At 36.7% G+C, this 21,299-nt stretch overlaps 1 protein-coding gene across 3 annotated transcripts in view; it reads right to left on the reverse strand.

The window, feature by feature from the left end:
- Positions 1-21,299, reverse strand: part of CERK (ceramide kinase) — a 43,588-nt gene that overhangs the window by 10,732 nt on the left and 11,557 nt on the right. For all 3 annotated transcript variants that reach the window (XM_085570416.1, XM_021524819.3, XM_085570415.1), the window contains exons 4-10: positions 19,628-19,753; positions 19,050-19,113; positions 14,769-14,914; positions 6,077-6,151; positions 4,474-4,626; positions 3,233-3,338; positions 479-549 (exon numbers count right to left, since the gene is read on the reverse strand). In XM_085570416.1, coding sequence (XP_085426542.1) covers positions 479-549; positions 3,233-3,338; positions 4,474-4,626; positions 6,077-6,151; positions 14,769-14,914; positions 19,050-19,113; positions 19,628-19,753 — 741 coding nt within the window. The remainder of the gene's footprint in view (positions 1-478; positions 550-3,232; positions 3,339-4,473; positions 4,627-6,076; positions 6,152-14,768; positions 14,915-19,049; positions 19,114-19,627; positions 19,754-21,299) is intronic.

Below are 21,299 nucleotides of genomic sequence, written 5' to 3' on the forward strand. Positions count from 1 at the left end.
TAATATCCAAACTAAACCTTTCCTGGCATAATCCGAGGTCATTTTCTCATAACCTGGAAGAAGAGAAAGAACCTCACAAGGCTACATCCTCCTTTCAGGCAGTTGCAGACTGTGATGAGGTCTCTCCTGAGCCCCCTTTTCTCCAGGCTAAACACCCCCAGCTCCCTTAGCTGCTCCTCACAGGACTTGAGCTCCAGACCCTGCACCAGCTCTGTTGCTTCTCTGGACATGTTTCAGCACCTCAATGTCCTTCTTAAAGTGAGGGGCACAGAAAAAAACACAGGATTCAAGGTGTGGCCTCACTAGTGCTGAGGTGGGCGATGACACTTACCGGTGTTTTCTGTAAACTGAAAGAAACAACAGATTATCAAGTAACTCAATGTTTAGTAAATCAAAATACATGCATATTTGAACTGCTATCTTCTGAAAAAAAAAATTGTGTAATACTATCACATTTTACTTTCTTTCGATAAATTACCTTCATGTTTTAATCCACGTTCCTTGCTCTGTTCTGCTAGCTGTTTCTCACTTTGCTTGCAAATGTAACATCTGAAAACAAAAATACCATTCAATTCCTGAAAGACCTCCAATATTATTCATTTCAATTTTTTTATTTTATCCAGTCATTACAAGATCTTCCCCCACCACAAGATGCACCACAGCACTGACAATCCTCATGTGGCATGGATCATCATAGCCCTGCAGGCAGTGCAGTTATTTAAGTACAGTTCTAAAGATTACTGATGTCAGAGATAGCAGCAGAGAGCCACAAGATCACACAGGTTGGAAGGGATCTCTGATGTGATGCAAGTTGGTCTCACAGGAGAGCTCAAAGTTGGTCTTACAAGATCAGGATGCTCAGTGTCTTAGTCAGGTTTTGAGGATCTCTAAGGGTGAAGTCCACCGACCTCTGGGCACCCTGTTCCAACATTTGACTGCTCTAACAGTGGAAGACACTGACATACTGAAGACAGCCCACCTCACAAGTGCCAAGTGCAGGGGAAGAATCATTCCTGTTGACTTCCCTCCTGCTTAGAAAACTCACTGCAAGGTAGGCTTTCCTTGCTGCTAACTCTGGTACAGCTGTTGCTCACTAGGATCCTGAGGATATTATTGGCAGAGCTTCCTTCCATCCAGTCAGTGCCCAGTCTACACACTTGCATGAGACAATTCCACCCCAGGTACAGGACACCTACATCTTCTGAACTTCACAAGATTCCTATCAGCCATTCCTTCAGCCCACAAAGATCCCTCTGAATAGCAGCCCTGACTTTCAAGATAAACCACATTTCCAATCTGGTATCATCCATAAAACTGCTGAGAGCACACCTTCTGAGACTGTCCCAGTCATTAATAAGCACATTGCACAGTATCAGGCCCAATATTCCCAAGGGACACCACTAATAATTGGCTGCCAGGCAGACTTGGCATTGACAACTTTTCTAGTAGTCCAGCCAGTTTCTCACCCACCCACTTACCTAGTCCACAGCTCATCAACTTAGTTTTAAGAATATTACAAAGGTCTTGTTAAAGTCAAGGTATGTAACATCCATTGTTTCCCCTTCATCCAGGAGCGTGGGGACCTGCATGGCCTGGGGTGAGACTACATTAGTGAAAAATGGGGTAAAGGAGTAACTTTGCAGCCTTGTCTATATATCTTATCACTGTGCTCCCCATGCCACTAAGCAGCAAGTTCCTTCAGCCCACAGTTCCTTCAGCCTTTTGTTATGACCAATATATTTAAATAATCCCTTCATAAGAAGTAACACCCTTCACATCCCTCACTGATTTCAACTCTGCCTGAGCTTTGGCTTTCTCAGTTTCATTCATGCATATTTAAGCAATGCCTTTGGTGTTCTTCCAAAATAACCCATTCCACTTTCACCTTGTCTTTACTACTCAGTTCCTTGCTCACCCAAACTGCTTTTCTACCCTGGTTTTTCAAGTTTCTGAGTATCAGAATGGATTATTCTTGAACGTTGAGGAGATACCAACTAACATCCCTATGCCTCTTTGTACTCCAGGACAGTCTTCCACAGAATTTTGCCAAGATACTCAAATAAACCAAACTAAAATCCAAGGCTGCAATTCTACTTTTTGTCTCATTTACTTCTCTCAAAAGTTAAAGCTCTACAACCTCACAGTCACCACTGCCAAAACTACCCTCTACCATTACATCCCCACTTTTTATCTTCTGTAACAAGACTGGCAGAACAGTTATTTTAGCCAGCCTGTCAATCACCTGCATGATCAATCTCATTACCACACTCCATGATTCTCCTAAATTTCTTGTGCCTGGCCCTATTGTCCTTCCAGCAGTTATTAGGAAGTAAAAAATCCCCTGTGAGGCACCAGGCATTCCTTACTCCATTCCTGATACCTGGATGACAGCTTCCTCCCTCTGGAAGCTCCCCTGCGTGAAGGCACCTAATGGGTGGGGATAGTTGCTCCAGCTGATGCTGGAGTCTGATCTCTAGTGTGTCACAGCACCAGCACTACACAAAGCAGTCTCTTTGTTTCTAGGCAAAGTTTGCGGCTCCTCTCTATCCTGCTGTGCTGTTTGGTGCTGTGACAGGTACTTTATGTCTGATAGCTAAAGCCATATATAAAGAGGAATAATAAATACTAGTGCATAACTTCATGCAGGTGAAAGCAAAGAGAAAGGAAGGAGCACTGGGAGATTAAGGCAGATCCCCTGACTAAAGAAACAAGTGAAGAATATCACAAAGAATTCAAACAGCATCATAGCAGTATACAAAGAAACAGCCTAAATAGGCTGATTCCTGAGAGGACTTGTCCTCAGGACAAGCCATGCCAGATGTTCTATGGCACTAAAACAACTACGAAAATTTCTAAATGCAGTTACAATGTGAACACTTGAGAATTTCTGAATTATTATTTCCATTTATAAAAGCTACAAGGCATCCAGATTTTTGATTTCGTAGTAGCAACACAGCATAGTATCCTCAGCATCTTGTAACTGGGTCCTGTGCTGTTATATTTTGCTTAACTTAAAATTGAGGGAGGAGGAGAACCAGCTAACAAAATTTTATTAGATTTTTGTTTAATGATCTGATAAAATGAGGTGCTCTTTTTAATGAGTCAATAATTGTTTTTACAAGCTTATCTCTTTTAGAATAAGTGTTTTGATATTAAAACCAATAGTTCTGTAACCTCTATTTATGTTTTTAAATAGTTCACACCAAATATCCAGAGATAAACATTAGCCTACCCCGTTCTGCATCTCTCTTTATCTCGTGGAGATCCGTGTGTGTGTTTTGCTGGTTGATAAGCAATTGTTCCTTCATAATAGTGATGAGAAAGAAAGGTCTTGAAGCCTACATTAAAACAGGCAGTACACAGCATTAAGTCATTATAAATCCACATGGCAAACATCTCTGCATACATTCCTTGATTTTTCATCTCTTTGCTCCTCTAAGGACTGCAAAACAATAGTAGCCCACCTCAGGCTCAGAAGTCTTTTTCTTACGACGGTTGAGACTGTAAGGAACAAGAGAATACCACAGCACCATTCCAATATTTTAACATTTGCCAGGGTGCCATTATTTCACTTGACAGCTTTAAAAAACAATGAAAAAAAATTAATTTATATATTACTGCTGAATCTTAAAACTTGCCTGCACTAAAACTCTCCTCATGCATCTTCTTTCCCTAACACAAACTAAATCAAACGAGGCAAAAGACACTTTCCACTAGTATAGGATTTATCCAAATATTGAGTAACAAGACTAAATCACTTGTTACTCTCTGTAAGGGCAAAATTAACAATTCATTCCATCAACTGAATGTTCAAGATGGAGGAGTGCCTATCTCTCTCTTTAAATGATTAAAAAGGAAGTCAAAATGTTTAAGACAGAGAAGTTACTATTTTTTAGGCCATTTTTAATATGTGCCATTTTTAATAGGCACATATTCAACACAACTTTATTGAGACCACTTTCCATCTTCACCTCAAAATTACAGAGCTTTACATAATGTGATCCAATATACTTGGTACTACAAAGAGCTTAAAATCAGGCTCAGTCTATTTCTGATTTTTACAAGCTTCGAAGAAGGTTGGTTTGGAGAGAGTAAATCAACTGGTCCAGTATGTTTACATGTGGGTCTCAGATTCAGTCAAAGAAAGAAACTCAGAGTTTCTGGCCAGGCAAAAGCCTGGGAAAGTGCTGGGAAAGAATGTAAATAATTCTTTATCTCTCTTGTTTTTCACATTGTTTATAGTTAAGTTCTATCACTGTGTGTCAAGCACTCTACACCAATGGTGTGAGTTGTTTTCACTTCAGAACCAATGGATTTGGTCCTCACGAAGCTCTGTATAAAAGAGCAGTGTATTGTGAATAAACCGGAGTTTTACTCTCAGCAGCCTTCTGGTCAGAGTCTTCTCATTCCCGTCCTGCCTCGACAGCGACACTTACATGCTAGCAAAATAATGTAGTAATTAAAACAAATTACCTGAGTAGTCATATCTCATTGGACCCATCCACCGCTTCTTCTCACTGTCTTTTAATATATCTCCATAAAAACCATAACCCAGCAATGACACGGAGTATTTCAAAAATGTGTTATTGTGATGTACGGAAGAGACATCCAGAGGCTGACAGTCACCTATGAAGATTAAAAGTGCAAGGGTCTTATTTTATTTGTAGCTGCAAGCATGATAGTAACTTCAACACTGCAAAGTCATTTAAAAAAAAAGTACATATTGCATTTATGTCAATATATTACGTCATAAATGCATATACTTCTCACACATAAAGAAAAGGACATATAATTTTTAATACCAGTTTATTCTCACACTTTAAAGCACTAAACACTAAGTGAGAAGGAAGGGCTCAGTATCCTAAAAACGTGTAATGAAGAATTTACAGTCCTTCACCCTGTAGCAGTAGGAGGGGAGAGTTGAGGAACTATTTAGATTGAAAAAGGCCTTTGGGATCATCAAGTCCAAATGTTAACCCAGCCCTCTCAAGGCCACTACTAAACCGTGTCCCTGAGTGCCACATCTACATGTCTTCTAAGTACTGTCACCCTGTGTCAATGCTTGACAGCCCCTTTCCCTAAGCAGATTGATGCAGTATCTCCTGTAGTACTTAAACCTGTGTGTCATACTATCAGAGGGTAATTCAAGCTGAAGGAGCCTTTGGGAGGTTTCTCATCAAAACCTTCCACTCAGACCAGGTTCAGCTATGAGGACCCATTAGGTTAGTCAGGGCTTATCCAGTCGAGTCCTGGAAATCCCTAAGAACAAAGAACACTCTCTGATGTCCTCCTCATGCAATCTTCGGAGTGATAGTGGGAGTAGTGGGGGTGGGTTTTCTGCTTTGTTTGGTATTTCGGTGTTTTGGGTTTTTTCTGTTTCACAGGGAGGTTGGACCAGATGATCCACTGTGGCCTCTTCCAACCTGACCCATTCTGTGATTCTGGGACTTAACAACACAGCTAAAATATTATGATATAGTAAAGCCACATCTTTCCAAAACTAGTCCAAAAGCTTTAACTGCACAGATGCTGAACAGAGTAAACCACAGGTTAGTAAGAGAAGCACATGTGTAAATCTTTGCAACACCAGATCCTAAAACTGCAGCTGTTACTCAGTAATGATACCAGAAGGTATCGTAACTCTAACTTGGCAAGGGAATATTGAATTGCCCAGGACAATTGGACAACTGGCACAAAACACTACTATTCAAGTGTACATGCAATTCTCAAAGCTTTCTCCGATATACATATATATAGAGATACACTCCAACAACTGATGCTGCTTATTGCATTTTACTACTTGCAAAAGAATGACAGAATTCATGAAAACTTTAGCACGACATTTTTGAAATATTATGATCCCTTGAAAACAATTAATTACTGTAGAGAAAGCAAGTAGTTTTTAACCTCCTGTATTTCAAATCAGACTTAAATCCCAGGAAAAAACTTTGTATTTCAACTCAGCCATTATGTTCAAATTACATTTCACAGACATAAAGAAAGAACTAAATGAAAATAGTTATTTTGGGCTACTTCCATCATTTTAGTAACAACACAGCAATCTGCAACCACCCACCTAGAATAATATGAAGAGCTGAAGTCACTGGATCAGAAATGCCAACAGTTGAATAGCATATGCAATCTGTTGATCCTGAAAAATAAAAAACTAGGTATCAATTTGTATCTTTGCAAAACAAGTATTATTGGCACAGTCCTCCAAATAAAAGTATTGTGTTCCTTTGGTTTGTTCCTTTCTATTTTATGGAACAAAGCAAATACAGGAATACTGTATTATTATTTTTATTATTTAAACTATAATATCCCCCCCATGAATACAGATTATTTTGTGTAAAGCACAAAAATTTCACAATATAAGCAATAAATATGTAGCAGTTATGAAGGGAAGTAAGTTAATTTACATGGAAAATTTCACTATTACATTATAGATTTTATATCAAATGAGGCAGGCATACATTGATTCTCCGCTGTTTAGGATTTCTTGCTCATTGAGATCTCATGAAAATAAGAGAAATTGACTGGTCTGCTGTTTTTTGTGGTACTGATCTAAATTTCAGGATGTCATCTCACGGGTCACCAGAAACTTCTGCTCTGCTCTATTATTTGAAAATTAGTAAAAATACTTGCTTTCAGGAATTAGTTTCTAGATAGGGTAACAAAATGGACAGAGATGTACCTTTACAGACTTGATGCAAAATACCTACAAGAAAGTGGGGAAAGTTTCACCTATATGCTGTTTAGAAATGGACAACTCTCCCTGTTTCCTATAGAAAACAAGAGCCTAGCATAGGATCTGGTTTTTGCTCTGCAGCAGAGACTTGGAACTCAGATTCTGACATACAGAAGTGCATTTGTTGCAGCACCTAACTCTGAATTTATCTTACAGTTTCTCCCATCCCTTCCATGAAACTGAATTCCTTCGAAGTCAAAGGTAGGTGCCTGAAAAGATAAACTTTGTCCACATACATATTCTCAGATTTCCTACCAATACATCAGGTGGAAGAGCAGCTCAAATACAGTGTACTTGATTTCTGAGGACTTATCAAATTGAAATAGAAACTAATAATGGAGGAAAGGGCAACCATTATTTAAAACCCCTTTTAGTTCTTTTTCATTTTGGAAATAGTCAGGGCATTAGTAGTTAATAATAGGAGTAAAGAAAATCCTTTCCTCTTCAGAGGATTGATGTCACTTCCCTGCCTGTGAATGGCACGGCAGAAGCTTTTACCAAGTAAATGCTATGCAGAAATCTGCCATAGTGAACAAGCAGCAGCTCCAGAAGCCAGTTAAAGAGAATATAACAGAACTGCAGGACAAAAGAAACTGTGACTAAACAGACCTCTCCCTACAAGGCTAAGGTTCAAGATGGTGCCAGTGCAGCATTACAGGCATACTCCACTGCAAGAGAGAGGACTCCAATTTCCCTCAGTATCACAACAGATGAGGCACACAGATGATGCTCTCGTGTCACATTTAAAGTTCTATAAAATGAAATATTAAGTGGACTTCTGAAGCTGAAGCTATACTTTACTCCCAAGTTTCCTATTGTCTCCTATGCTCATGAACAGAAAATTCTGACTACTTTTGCAAAGAAAAAGAATCACTGCTGAATGTACAAGCTTAACACTTCATCCAACATTTCTCATTTCTTCCACACCTATGTGCATTCTGCTCCTACAATTACCTCAATTACATTTGTCTTGACGCAAACAGAGCTTCCAAGTGGTTTTACACTACAGATGGAGGAGAAGAGGAGAATTCATGCAAGCTACTTCTCCACACCAAAGGCCCATTTCCCTACAATCTTCTATAGTCAATTAAAAACTGATTAATCTGTTTGGCAATTACACAGAACTTGTTTACATTTCTATTCATTAACTAGTAAGGAAGGGCTAAAATTAAAACTGAAGTCTGGAATTAATTCTGAGATTCTAAAATGGGAGATATACGAAAAGTAATATACTGTTTTTTTTTCCTCTTGGAGCTGGTAGTATGGAGCAACAAAACCAGTGACCCATTTCCATGGATGTAACTACTATGGAATTCCTGACATATAACTTGCCATACACCACACTAAGCATGACCCTAATAGTACATGTTTTATGGTCACAAAAATGTTCATTATGACTAAGGGTCTGAATTCTTTTGAATACTTAACCAAACAAGACTTATAGATCTTTAGGTAGATCTTCACTAGATGTGAAATCTACAACTGCTGAAACAGCACTCTGAACACAAATCCATAAAAATCTGGGTTATGGCTAATAGGAAAAGCAGGATTAGAATGTAAATATAGCTTGAATAATATCATATGATTATCATTTTAGGATTGCCAGAGCACTCAGTTTGGGCAAGAAGCTTCTCATAGAGCACGACTCTTGACTAATGTTAAGTGGTGGGTATTGTACACTCTGGCTAAACCCACAGAAAAATTATATACATACTCTGCCAGATTTTCTTTGGGGATTTTTAAGGGCAACAGCCTGAGTGAAGGAACATAAAAGAGGTTTATATGGGTTGCAGAGAATTACATGCAAATGTTAAGAAAGTAGTTGGACTGCTTGCTAACTGGGTCATAATTCACTTAAAAAAAAGACAAACATATTCAATATAGAAACTAATTACTGCATTGGTTTGTTAGCAGAGAAGAAAATCAGCATGCAAAGCAGTGATTAAGTTTCAGGTTAAGACAGCACAGCAGTATGTGTGCATGTTACGCTGCAGACAATATGCCAAAGCTGCTGTTCTGGTCAAGGACATTGTCAGGAATAGCTGATGGCAGCTCCAGCTTGAGTCAAGGTAGTAACACACAGGCCTCGGTGGAAGGCCTTGGGAAGCAAGACATTTGCATGTGACAAGCAGATGCAATAGAAGATCAACAGGCTCTGCTGATCCTATTGACCAGATACCCCCTGCTGTAAGTTTAGATGCCCATCTCACTTGCAGACACCAAATAAAAGCATGAAAATTTGAGTGTCAGTTTCAAACTGAAGCTTACCTTCAAGATGTTAATTCCTGTATCTAAAATACCACCAACCACCAGTGCTGCAGATTATTCGGTTTATCCTCCAACTCCTACTCTAGTACTAGAATCATCTTGCATAGGGCCAGTACATTTCAGTGATGGTGGCACCACACCACCATACCATAGGTAGATGCTGAATGTCTGAATTCTCCCAACTAAAGAAAGCTTTCATCCCAGATATATTGATATTAAGACCTCACTAAAAACATGAAATATGTAGAGGGCACAACATCTTGTCTTTGTTAAAGCAGGTATTAATTACTTTGAATCTTTACCATACATCACTCATTTTCCTCAAAGTCTGTTTTTTATTAGGAGTCTCATACATCCACATGGTTGTTATACAGGCAAGTTCTTCTGTGCTTTTTTCTCCACAAGTATGAAAAATGCAATCTTTTATAGAAATCTATTTAATAAAACAAAAATTAAGGAAATCCTTCCTTTTAATTAATCAATCACAAGGAAGAATGATCAATGTATTTATTAAAGTATGAAAGTTCACATACTCTGCATAAATAAGTTTTGCTAAAGCAATACTAAAGAAAGTGAAGGACTGCATTACACAGAATGAACTACAGCTAAATCACCAGATATCCCCTTTGCATGTGAACATTGTTACATATTTGTGAGTAGCAGACAGGTACACTCAGACACCACAAGTTTAAATTGGTAATAGAACTACCAAACTGGTTAAGCAAAAATCAGATAATTTGCTGGATGTATGGAAGAGTTCATGCCATTGATTGGTGGACCAACAACAAAGTGCTAGATTTAGTAGTCTGAATCATTATTAGACTATTAGCTTACAACTAAGGTTTCTTAAAACAAAACATGCACATAGTGTGGGGTACAAATATTTATTTTTGTGCTTTTATTGATGGAAAACAAACTACAATCAACTGAAGTACAAAACTAAGCAGGTGACAGAAGCAAGTCACCTAGATGTTGATCCTATGGAAAACAGTGAATTTAATAAACAAATATAAATACTTTTAGAGCTCAAGAGCTTTGTCTCTTGACAGAGGCAGCTGCTTCCATGGCACCTACAGAATGCTCAGACAAATTAGTATAAGAACAGTATTTGTAGTGAAAAAAGATAGAACAGCAACCTCAGTGTGGGTCTCCTATTTGTGCAGAGTTTTTGTGAATCCGCAATCCATGCAGTCTTCATACAGATTAAAATGTCAAGTAAGCTGCCCTAATGACAGAGTAACTGCATGCTTTTGGACCAAACAGCATTTAATATTTTGAAAAATTCTATGAAACCACTTTTCTGAGAAGTGCTTCTTAAATGAGAAGGAGTTGACACAACCAAAAGTAAGGGGAGAAGCCACTGCTACAGGGAAAGATGAAGGGTCTAGGCTTACACCCATGTACCTACTCAAAGTTCTGTGTATCTTCCTTTACATAGACAGAAACCAAGAAGACAAGTTTAACATCTGCAGAACAGACTGGCTTAAAGAGAAACAGTCCAGAAAGACTGGTATAGGATTTTTTTGGTAGATAATTACTTCAGCATAAGCTCAGTAACTCAGGACAACAAAAGTGGACTAATCTAATAATGGCAGATTTTAGAGATGAAATTAACATCATTGGTGTAAGTAATATTGACTTACTTGTCTACATGGCAGGTCCACTATATTAAATGCAGTACTTAGCCCTAAGACTGTAATTTCAAGAAGTTTAATGGATTTAAAGTACTGAAGGAGGAGCATAAAACACGTACTTCAGATTTCAAAGTAGATATAGTGAACTTTGAAATGAGATGCTAACTAAATGGCAAAGATTGTTAAATATTGCAAGCTTTCTAGCTGAGAACAGATGACTTGGAGTAATTAAACAAGAAAGATAGCTTTTATTGCTATGCTTTAAAACATTTTAAAGATAATTTTTACACTCTAAATAACAGTGGTATGAGTCCAGTGACACTTCACAACTTGACTTGAATCTATTTTTTAAGTTTGTGAATGAATCCTCCATCTTTTTCCTGCATTACATTAATACAGGAAGCCTGTACTGTCTTTGGCATTTTTACCTTCTACAGTGCCACATCAACATTCCGATTATAATCATACTGCATCCTTCAACATTACAGAGCTGACCACCAGAACCCAGAGTGATCTAGATACAACAGAAGCATAAAAAGCACTATTGTTATTAACTTTCTGTCTATACTTTACTCAATATTCCCAAGTACTTAGATTTCCCCCACAGTGGGTTGAAGACTTGATTTTTGCAATTAATGCAGTACAACATAGTATAACAACACAGAGTGAAGTGGGTTTGCTTTTTCCTATCTGCTAAGATCATTAAGAATATTTAATCTAGTAAGCTCTTTTAAACTAAAAAAAGAACAGCAGTTAACAGCTTTGTCCTCCTATTCTATGCCAAGAACAGCATTCTATTCTATGTAGTAAGAACAGCAAATTACTTTGGCTTACTCCAGAGGGTGCAATTTTAATACTAAAACATGTGGATGAAACCTCAGTGTCCAAGCTGTAGCAGGAATCATTCACTGTTTTTAAGTTCTATGGAGACATATTACTAGTCTGAATGCAGTGAGACCACATAGCTGAAAGTGCTTTTAAGGCTAGTAAGAAATAACTAGCTTTTAAGGCCTAGAGGAAAAAATAACTAAGAAGAGGTTTTCAGAGACACCACAGCTTCTAAGTACTCTTAACAGCAAATCCATTTACAATGGCAAACAGTCAATTTCCACTGGCAGATTTGAAGAATGGCTGTGACTAAGGGAAATTCAGAAGCTAAAACTGCCATTTGAGTATAATTCTTTTATCCAGGTCAACAACACCACAAGTTATTTCATAGTAATGTTTCCTAATGCATAATAATAAATTATTTTTTCAACAATAAGATACACTAAGGAAAAAGGCTGTCAGGAAACTGACACAACTGTTCAAGAAAAAAAAAAAAAAAAAAAAAAAAAAGCCAAGCAGGGACTTGCTCCAGAAAGTTAGAATCATGATTTACAAATACTATTCAACATTCAAAAAAATAAAAAGAAGAGCCTGTACAATGGAATTCTGCTATGAAATAAAGCAATAAAGCTAATCACTGAAACCTAGTCATTTAGATGAGTGTTTTAGCACTAAATCTCTTTCATTTTTAATTTTGAACCTTTGTACAATTAAATTGTCAGTCTCTGAGCAGAGATCTGCTGAATTTAGTGTTTGTTTGAATACAGAAACTGTTTAATCACAACCACAAACCACAACCCGCCATGTTTCTCCTAACACAACCTGATATCAGGAGCTAAGTGATAAAAAAGGTGAAAACACTGATCCACTGTCACCCTACCCCAGGCTCCTGCCATCACTGAGTAAACCATCTATGCATCAGAAGACATACAGAGCTTTAGATCTTCATCTCTAAACTATGAGTAGTCTTTGTTTTCAATATCTATTAATGAGTTCTTAGGTTATTTTAAAGAAGGTTGGTTATAAAGAAGTAGGAAGAACATAATGAATGAAGTTTTATTAGATGTATGATTAGTATTCCATTATTACTTTTGATTTTTATTTCAGGATTACTGGTTTCGTTTAAAAAAATTGTTTTCTTAAGAAATTAACTTATTTTTGCAAGAGACTTCTTGCAGTAGTGCTAGAGCTAGAGTATCTGTTGGGGTCAATACATGGCCAGAACTCCATTATATAATGCAAAGATGAATAGAGAACAGCTTCATCATGGACTGTAAAAATACAAACCAGAACAAAACCCCAAATCTTGCTGCCTTGAGGAAAGGTTATGCTATTTCAGACTCAATTTAAGGTCACTGTAATGACTAGATGTCAATATTTGTTCAGTGACTTGACTACCTTTTTCAGTAAATAAGCACTTTCACATATATACAGTAATGAATAATTTTAAATACTGTACAATATACAAACAGACCAGGATATATATTATCCTACTTCCAATTAATTAATAGAACTTTAAGGCCAGCTTCCTTACACATAAGTATAAATAATTTTTGAGGGATTTGAATAATGACTTTGAGAAAATATTTGAACTATAGCACTGATTACAAGGCTGTACCTCATGTCAGTTCTAGGAATAGAACATACAGTATACATTTAAATAGCAAAAGGATACAGTGGACAAAACACAACAAAACAATAAAATATGTAAGAGAAGTGACTTGATACCGGTTAAGAAAATTAAAATATCAATGAAGATAATACTTTTTGGGTGTAATTGGAAAAAATGCATTAAGATAATGTTGAAAAAGCCAGGTTCATTTTTCCAGAGGACAAAGAAATAGCTCTTAATATTGAGGTTCTAATTTTTCAATTGTATCTTCTTATGGTCACATATCACCAGTAGGCAAAATCTTCTGAAACCAGTCATGCAAGCAAAAAATCTTTAGTTCAAGAAATTTGCCCAAGTAAGAAAAAGGAGAAGAAGAAGAAGAAGACTTCAAGTTCTACTATTGTGAAGTTCATTATACATACTGACTTTAATACAAAGCTTTAACAAATAAAATCAGAATGTACTTAAATGTAATAGGAGGCTGAAAAAACATAAGGAGATATTCACATTGCAACTTTTAGATACCAAACATTTATTATACTGCAAGCAGAAAAGGTTAAGCTTCTTGCAAGCAATAATTCAGAACATTTGGGTCTGGATACATTTTTCACAAAGAAGTATAAAATTAGCTGCCCGTAGCTTGAGAGTAAAAACTTTTACTTCACTTGGTATAGTTTTAGAACCTGATTTAAATTTTCTCAGAAGCCTTTATTTTATTTCTAACCAGAAGCTCACAATGTTTATTTCATGTCCAGGTCTTTAATTCAAAGCTCAAGCATCAGACAAGAAAAGCAAACAGCATAGAAAAGATACTGGACTGTCCCCCTGTATTCCTACAGAGACCTCAAAATTACTGATTCTGTTAAAGAGTTATAGAGTTGATTTTGTCCTGTAAGAAAAAGCAAACTTGTTAATCTGCTTTTGAGCAGATGAGGCAGGATGAGGTAACAGCTGGGACACCAGACTGAAAACAGTAAGGCTGATCTAAAGAATGCCTTTTTGGTCAATAATAATAACTAATCATATCAAGAAAGACTTAAGTATGAAGAATGAGTTCTCTCAAATGACAGCAGTCAGGACAACCTGAAAAAGTGGCTGACATTGACAACTGTCAATGTGTAGCACCTCTAACAAGGGCAGAAACTGCAACTTGGTCTGGAAAATGAGAACTGTTCCTCAGTTGTAGATGCCTTGTACTTGCTGTGAGAACAAATGGAAGAAAGGAGAATCCAGGAATGTTAGCATTTGTTCAGAGTTTGTCAGACCACTGCAAAGTTCTCATTATACTTCTAACTAAATAAGTGGGGGATTCGGAACTGGAAAAATATTTACCAGGTAAATTTCTGTTTAGTAAATTCCACTCCTAATTGTGTTTAGAAGGGTATTACTGTCAACATCTTATCTCATATTAACACACAGTAAGACACAAAGAAAGAAATAGTAATTAAATTCTGAAGTTATACATTAAGATTTGATTTCCTTTACAAAATATTCTTCCTAAATTAAATTGCATGTGATCAATAATTTTATATGGATACAAACGTTTTTAATTAGGTGTCTTGATAGAATATTATTATTGCTCAGATCTTACACTTAGGCCAAAATTCATAAAGTTATGAATAAGAAAAAATTTCAAGAATGAATGAATAAATTAAACTGAAAGATAGCCCTTTCTTACCAGCAGGGATTATGCCAATCCTTATATTGCACTGGACTAACGATGCTTTGGGATTATTTTGGTCTATGCCAGAGTCCTTCTGCATTCTTCCAATGAGCCCATGCATCACTTCACTGAACATGCCGTCCCCACCAACACAAACAACACTGCCAGGAAACACAAATTAGAATGCACACTAACAGTCAATAAACAACACGGCAAGTGCTCTACTTAGGGCATGCACTGGGCACACCAGAAATAGTTGTTCTATTATCTTCTTTTATTTTTACAGTCAACTAGGCAATTAACAAAATGCAGGAAAAAGGTTTCAAGCTACACAACTTCAAATGCACCTAGACGCATCTGTAACATCAGGAAAAAATGCTGGAATGCAACCTGCAAAAATCTTTATCCTCTACTACTGTGTGCAGACAAACATATTAGTGGAAATTCACTATACAAATAAAACACTGAACAGGACTGTACATACAGCTTTTGAAGTACACAAAATGGAAATAGGGTACCTTTACTTAAAAGAGAAATGTTAACGTTTGCCACTTCAGGCAGTAGCACAATTTACACTGTTTAATAGGAATGTACAGTAGAGGAAAATTAAAATCCAGAAAAATGCATGCCTGCACCTTCTTTTGAACATACTCAGATCCCATCAAATTGACAGAAGTCATTTATATCTACATAACCATTCATAAAGAGTCAGAGTTCTAAATGTTACCAGATGCAAAACTTTGTTTCACAAATTTAATTCAGGTCAGATCTGGTACAGCAGCTGCACCGATCCTGAATATGTTAAAGCTCAGCAGAGTCCACAGCCAAACAAATACTAGGAAGTAAAAAGACTCTTTTACAGCAGTATACATTTTATGAACAACAATTAAATGCACTCAGTAACCATAAACATTCTTTTAACAAACTAATTCAAATACACTTTAAAGGAACACATGAGAAATCCAGAGTTACATACATAGTTCCTAGCACACAAGTCTAGGAATGTATACTGCTATCTATTGCAAAAATTTCTAAAACAAACTAATACTCTTTCACATCATCAGCAACAGATATTGCAGAATAAGCACTTATTTCACAAGACAAATTAATCTAATTTTTAAGTATAGGTTATTAAAATTTAGTTATTACTGCATTTTCAGCAGATGGGAAGCTTGAAAAAAATGGGTTTTTTTTCTGTGAATAGTGAGGACAGTCTTAAAAACATGAACTCTCCAACTCTATGACCTAGGAGACAGAGAGAAGGAATAAAAGGATAAGTGCTTTCAATTTTTGTAATTTTTTTCTCTTCCAACAGTTTAACTACACTATTCCTGAATTTTAGCCTTATCTTTCTCTGCAGACTCAAAAAAAAGGGCTAAAGACAAAAAAAATTTCCATGTCAGTTCAAGGTCAGTGTTGTCTCAGTACTGTTTTGCTCAAAGCTCCATCCAGCCTGGACTTTAACACTTCCAGGGATGGGATATCCATGACTTCTCTGGGCAGCCTGTTCTAGTGCCTCTCCACTCTCACAGCAAAGAATTTCTTCCTTAATCTAAACCTTTCCTCTTTCAGTTTAAAACTGTTCCCTCTTGTTATATGCCCTTGTAAAATGTCCCTCTCCAGCCTCCTCTTAAGCCCCCTTGAGGTACTGAAACACACTCTAAAGTCTCCCTGGAGCATTCCCTTCTTCAGGCTGAACAAGCTCAGCTCTCCCAGCCTGTCTTCACAGGAGATCCAGCCCTTGGATCATCTATCACAAACACTATATCCAGACTTGGAGGGGACAGTTATGTGAATGCCTATACCTATCAAAGGTAAATATGATAAAGAACTTCACATATGCAATAACAGCACAACCAAATTCACAGCAAATATCAGAAGACCAATGTACAAGTCAGACGTATATTGCACATGTGAAGGCCCCTGGTGAAGAATGTCTGAAAGAAGCATCTTAGAGTGATTGTTACTCATTGGCTTTATTTTACTAGAGGGAGAGCATTTCCCTTCTTACATAGGTGACAACAGCAAACAACATCTGCTAGAGGACTTCAGAAGCTAATCCACAAGCAAATTGCATTTTCGAAGAATTACAGTCCCTTCTAATCTCAGCCATTCTGTGAACTAACTCAAAAAGTAGGAAAAAAACCCAACCAGAAACAATTTTACAAAGGCTTGTGCAACAGACATATGCATAAGAAACCACAGTGATGTGTCACTGCTTCCAAACATGGCTATTACCTGCTTGGTATTACAGTATGTTCTAACTGTTCTGCACAGTGATGTACAAAACCCTGCTATATTGTAACCAAATGAATATTTTAAGTAACTGCTCTTAAAGGAAAACTGTTCTATCCCTGAGCTATTAGGCGACTACATTCACCATAAGAAATTGCTATAAGGTAAAATACGAAGAACAAACAGGAAACGCACATAAGCTACTTAAATTAGCTGTATAAAGTAAAACATTTGAAAAGAAGTAAAGCAATTATCATTAAGAATCCTGTATCTACTTGCAGAATTCCATGTATGGCTTTGCCAAATAGGGAATCTGGAGATGAAATGAAGAAATTCATCACTAAATGAAGGGAAAGCCACACATCAGAACCGGTCTATGGGGACAGCTGAACATCAATTAGATGCAGGAATCCAAAGAACCTTTTAGTCAATGTGAGGAAAGTCAAACCTGAAGAACCACACATTTATGTGGTTCAACCATTTTTAATATTTTCCAGATAACCACTTAATCTGTTATTTAAAAAATTTAATTCAGGAAGTCCTTCCTAATATCACTGTTGACCACAGGAAAAGAATTGTACATCATGTACAAAAGTTAGGCTTGGAAAGACAGGCTGCAGATCACAAGTAAACTGCCATTCAGGCCCAGCCCAGGAACAGAAGCATCTTAAGAGTCTTAAAAGATGCATTTTTCTGGCCTATTGCTCATCTTGCAATGTTAGAGAGACAAAAAACAAAACAAAACAAAAAAAAATGCCCAAAAAACCCCAAAAAACCAACCAACCAAACAACAAACCACCAGATCCCAACAAAAAACACAAAACAAAACCAAAACAAACAACCCCTCCCCCCGCCCAAAAAAAAAAAAAAAGGAAAAAATTCTACAATACGAGACTTTGAATCTGCAAAAAACACTTCAGATACTACCACAATTGGTCACTACCATTTGCTGTAAAAAACAATTTGCTAGGACTGGATATGGGCTCATTTGCCTCCCTTTCTGCTCTGTGTTGAAATTTCACCAACCATCAGTACCCTTATTTCAAATCACAGATCAAATGAAAAGGAAAAACAACAACTAGGTTTTTCTAGGTTCAGTGTTTTCCTTTCTTGAACTTCTGAAAAATTTAGAAAAATCACAGCATAGACAAAAACTCTTTATTTGAAGGCAAGTAATTTTAAAGCAGGTGAAGTCTAGGAACTCAGCCTATGAATGTCATTTCTTACTAGCACCATTTCCCAACATCATGCCCTTACTCAACACAGATAATGTAAATAGCAAAATACTACAGCAAACGTACTCTGAAAAGACTCAATGTGTTTTCTTCTTGCAATGTACCAGTTTAAATGTACCTGTCAACAGGCACAAAATACAACTTTAAAATATTGTAGGTATGAGAGTTTATCTGCATACATTTTCATGTTTTTTCAGACTTGTAACTTGTTTCATGTCATGAACGGGAAACTGAAATTACTAGCATTTTTATTAAAATATTCAGCTTCTACAGCAGACTTAATAATGGAACGCAAGATCACCTTCAGTCAGGTCTTCTTTTAAAGCAGTAACTTCGAAACAGAAGAAATGCAAATAAAGCCAAATGATGTTGCCACTATTGAACAGTCATATACAGCAAGAGGAACCACCTGAAATACTTCTGAACAGTCCATGTTTTTACATAGGCTGAATGCTACTGGTGTAGTGTTCAGAACTCATGTATGTCAAGAACATAAAACGTTTCTGGGTAGTTTTCAAGCTATAACAGAATGCTCAACTGAGTAGAATTAATCTTGCATTCATCTTTTGAACACAAATCTCATACAAACATTGCTATACTATGCTTGAATATATTGTGTTGAACAAGTTTACTGAAACAGTTTACTTTTCTTTTTATACTCCTAAATGTGGATCTCCTACAAAAAGGAACATGCCCCAGGACTTTCAATTGTTGCAATAAATGTATTAGCAATTAAGGCTACCCTTTTAAATATACAGACAAGAACAGAACAAATACATAATATATTGGCTCAAAAATAATAGAAAAGGCAAGTAAAGTTACTTACCCATCATATTTATAAATATTAACTTCAAATAAGTTGTCCTTGGCATGGTTAGCATGTTCGGTTACTGTGAAGAAATAAACACATTAAAATTTATTATTAAAAATTACTATAAAGCTGTATATAATATAGAATTATAAAAATAAATTAATTAATAACCATGATTCTATTACCAATGTGACTATAAAACAGCCTGTCCATAAGATGTGTCTCTAAAGTTTTTTGCCAGAGAAATAATTAAAGGAGACATACACAGTACATACAGAAAAAAAATATTTCAGTAAAAATTGTGCAAATGATCTATTAGCTTTAACAGTGAAACTGAAAAAGAGAAGAAAGGCAACATCTTTTATTTACAGCTCAAATAGCTCAGAAGCACAAAAAGTTTTACTTTAGTAAGCAGGAAGCTGACAGAAAGTTGCCATTTATATGGCTAGCTATGCTTTATTTGGAAAACATTCTCCACTGCTTTGTTTCACTTCCCTAATAAAAATAGGCAACTAACAGAAAGAACTTCAGCTACTCAGGATTGTTTTAAAGAGTCCATACTGTGTTTATTAATAGAAATAGTCATTACTCACTAACAACATCAGTGGATATAGAAGCCAGACTGAAGAGTGGAGCAACTTTCTGTTCATAAATCCTCTTCCCTTGTCTTTTTCCTCCATAGGGATTAATATACACAAGCAGCTGCTTTGGTCTAGACTCTGCAGTAAGGAAAACCATAGTATACTGCTTTTGTACACATAAAAAATTTAATTAAGCCATACAAAACCAAACCTATTAACATCAAAGCAAACACAGCATAATAGGCCTGTAACTCTTTAACAAAAAGCTATAAAAGCCTCCTTCATCTGCTCTCTTTAATATACTGGCATCAACAGTATTGAACAAACTGCTAATAAGAGAGCAGATGAAATTCAGAATTATTTCTTTTGACTCCCTAGCTTACATTGCTACTTGTCATTCTTGTAGTACCTTTCCACTACTCAAGTTACTCTAATTACATGAGTATTACAGGCATAGAAGACAAAAAGGGCAGCAATAGCAAAGCCACTTGTAAGTGAAGCATACATAAAAATACTTATTTACATAAATTTGTTTAAACTTTCTTCAGTAACACTTAAGGAAATCAATTTCCTTTCTGTGATCAAGTCACACTAAGAATGCCTCACAAAACTACATGCTGCACAGCAAATGCTTGTCCTGCAGTGTTAGTTGCCCTAAAGTGCTACCCCTTCCCCCCTCCAAAAGCACTTTTGACATTACTATCTCAAATTTGTCCAGTTATAGATTTACACTAGTAGTGTCAATTAAAACAATTATTAGTCCTCTGTATTAACAGAGACATAAAACACTAATGCTTGCTGCACCTTCCTTTTTTTATGGAACAGACAAAAACATTAACATCTGTACTTCCTCAAATGGCATTCTAGATTATTAGTTTAAAAGGAAAATATATTAGACTTATTACATCAGCACACTTTTACAACAAATCCACCCATCTAGATAGACTGAGTGGTTTAATTCTGCTGTACACTCAAAGCATTATTCACCCCATCTAAGAACATATTCCCCTTCCTGAAGGAATTTGTTACTAATAAAATTAACAACTGCATTCAAATGAATTGACTGCTCAGGCCACAGTTCTCACAGGTGTACTGAATAGGTGCACAAACCCCAGTTTTTGAAAAAGACAGATGTATCTTGTGTAATGTATGCAAAACAAAAACATTAAGAATACTTCCATTGCTTGTTCAGAAAAGCTTTTCTAAAATACTCATTTTTATTCTGTAAGCCTTACATATTTGCTTAAGTCCCACTGTAGGTGTACTTGTATCCAATCCCTTCTCCAGCCATGTATCTCAGAAGGGCCTCAGACCTACACTGCAGGGAGCTCATCCCTACTCCTGTCCCCAGCTCCAGCTGTTCTGCTCCAACCTCCCTGGCTGGATCCAATTGCTGTATCTCACCTGGGCTGTAAATTGGACCTGTATCTATCCCCATCCCTGCTCTGCCCATGCTGCCCAGAGACAGTGGGGCCCTGGTCAGCAAGGCACTGCCTCTGCTATCATCACCCTTGACCTCCTTTCTGTCAGTCACTCTGCTCCTGCTGCTTCCTGACATCTATCAAGGTATCTCTCTCAGGAATAACTCCTTCAAAATTATTTTTAACCTCCCATGAAGTAGATGTCCAAGAGTCTCAGAAATGATTAATAGGAATTCCTACTACATAAGACACATTTTGCTGAT

Source organism: Lonchura striata, chromosome 1A (genome assembly GCF_050655825.1).
Source record: "Lonchura striata isolate lonStrDom1 chromosome 1A, ASM5065582v1, whole genome shotgun sequence".
Taxonomy (NCBI): Eukaryota; Metazoa; Chordata; class Aves; order Passeriformes; family Estrildidae; genus Lonchura; species Lonchura striata.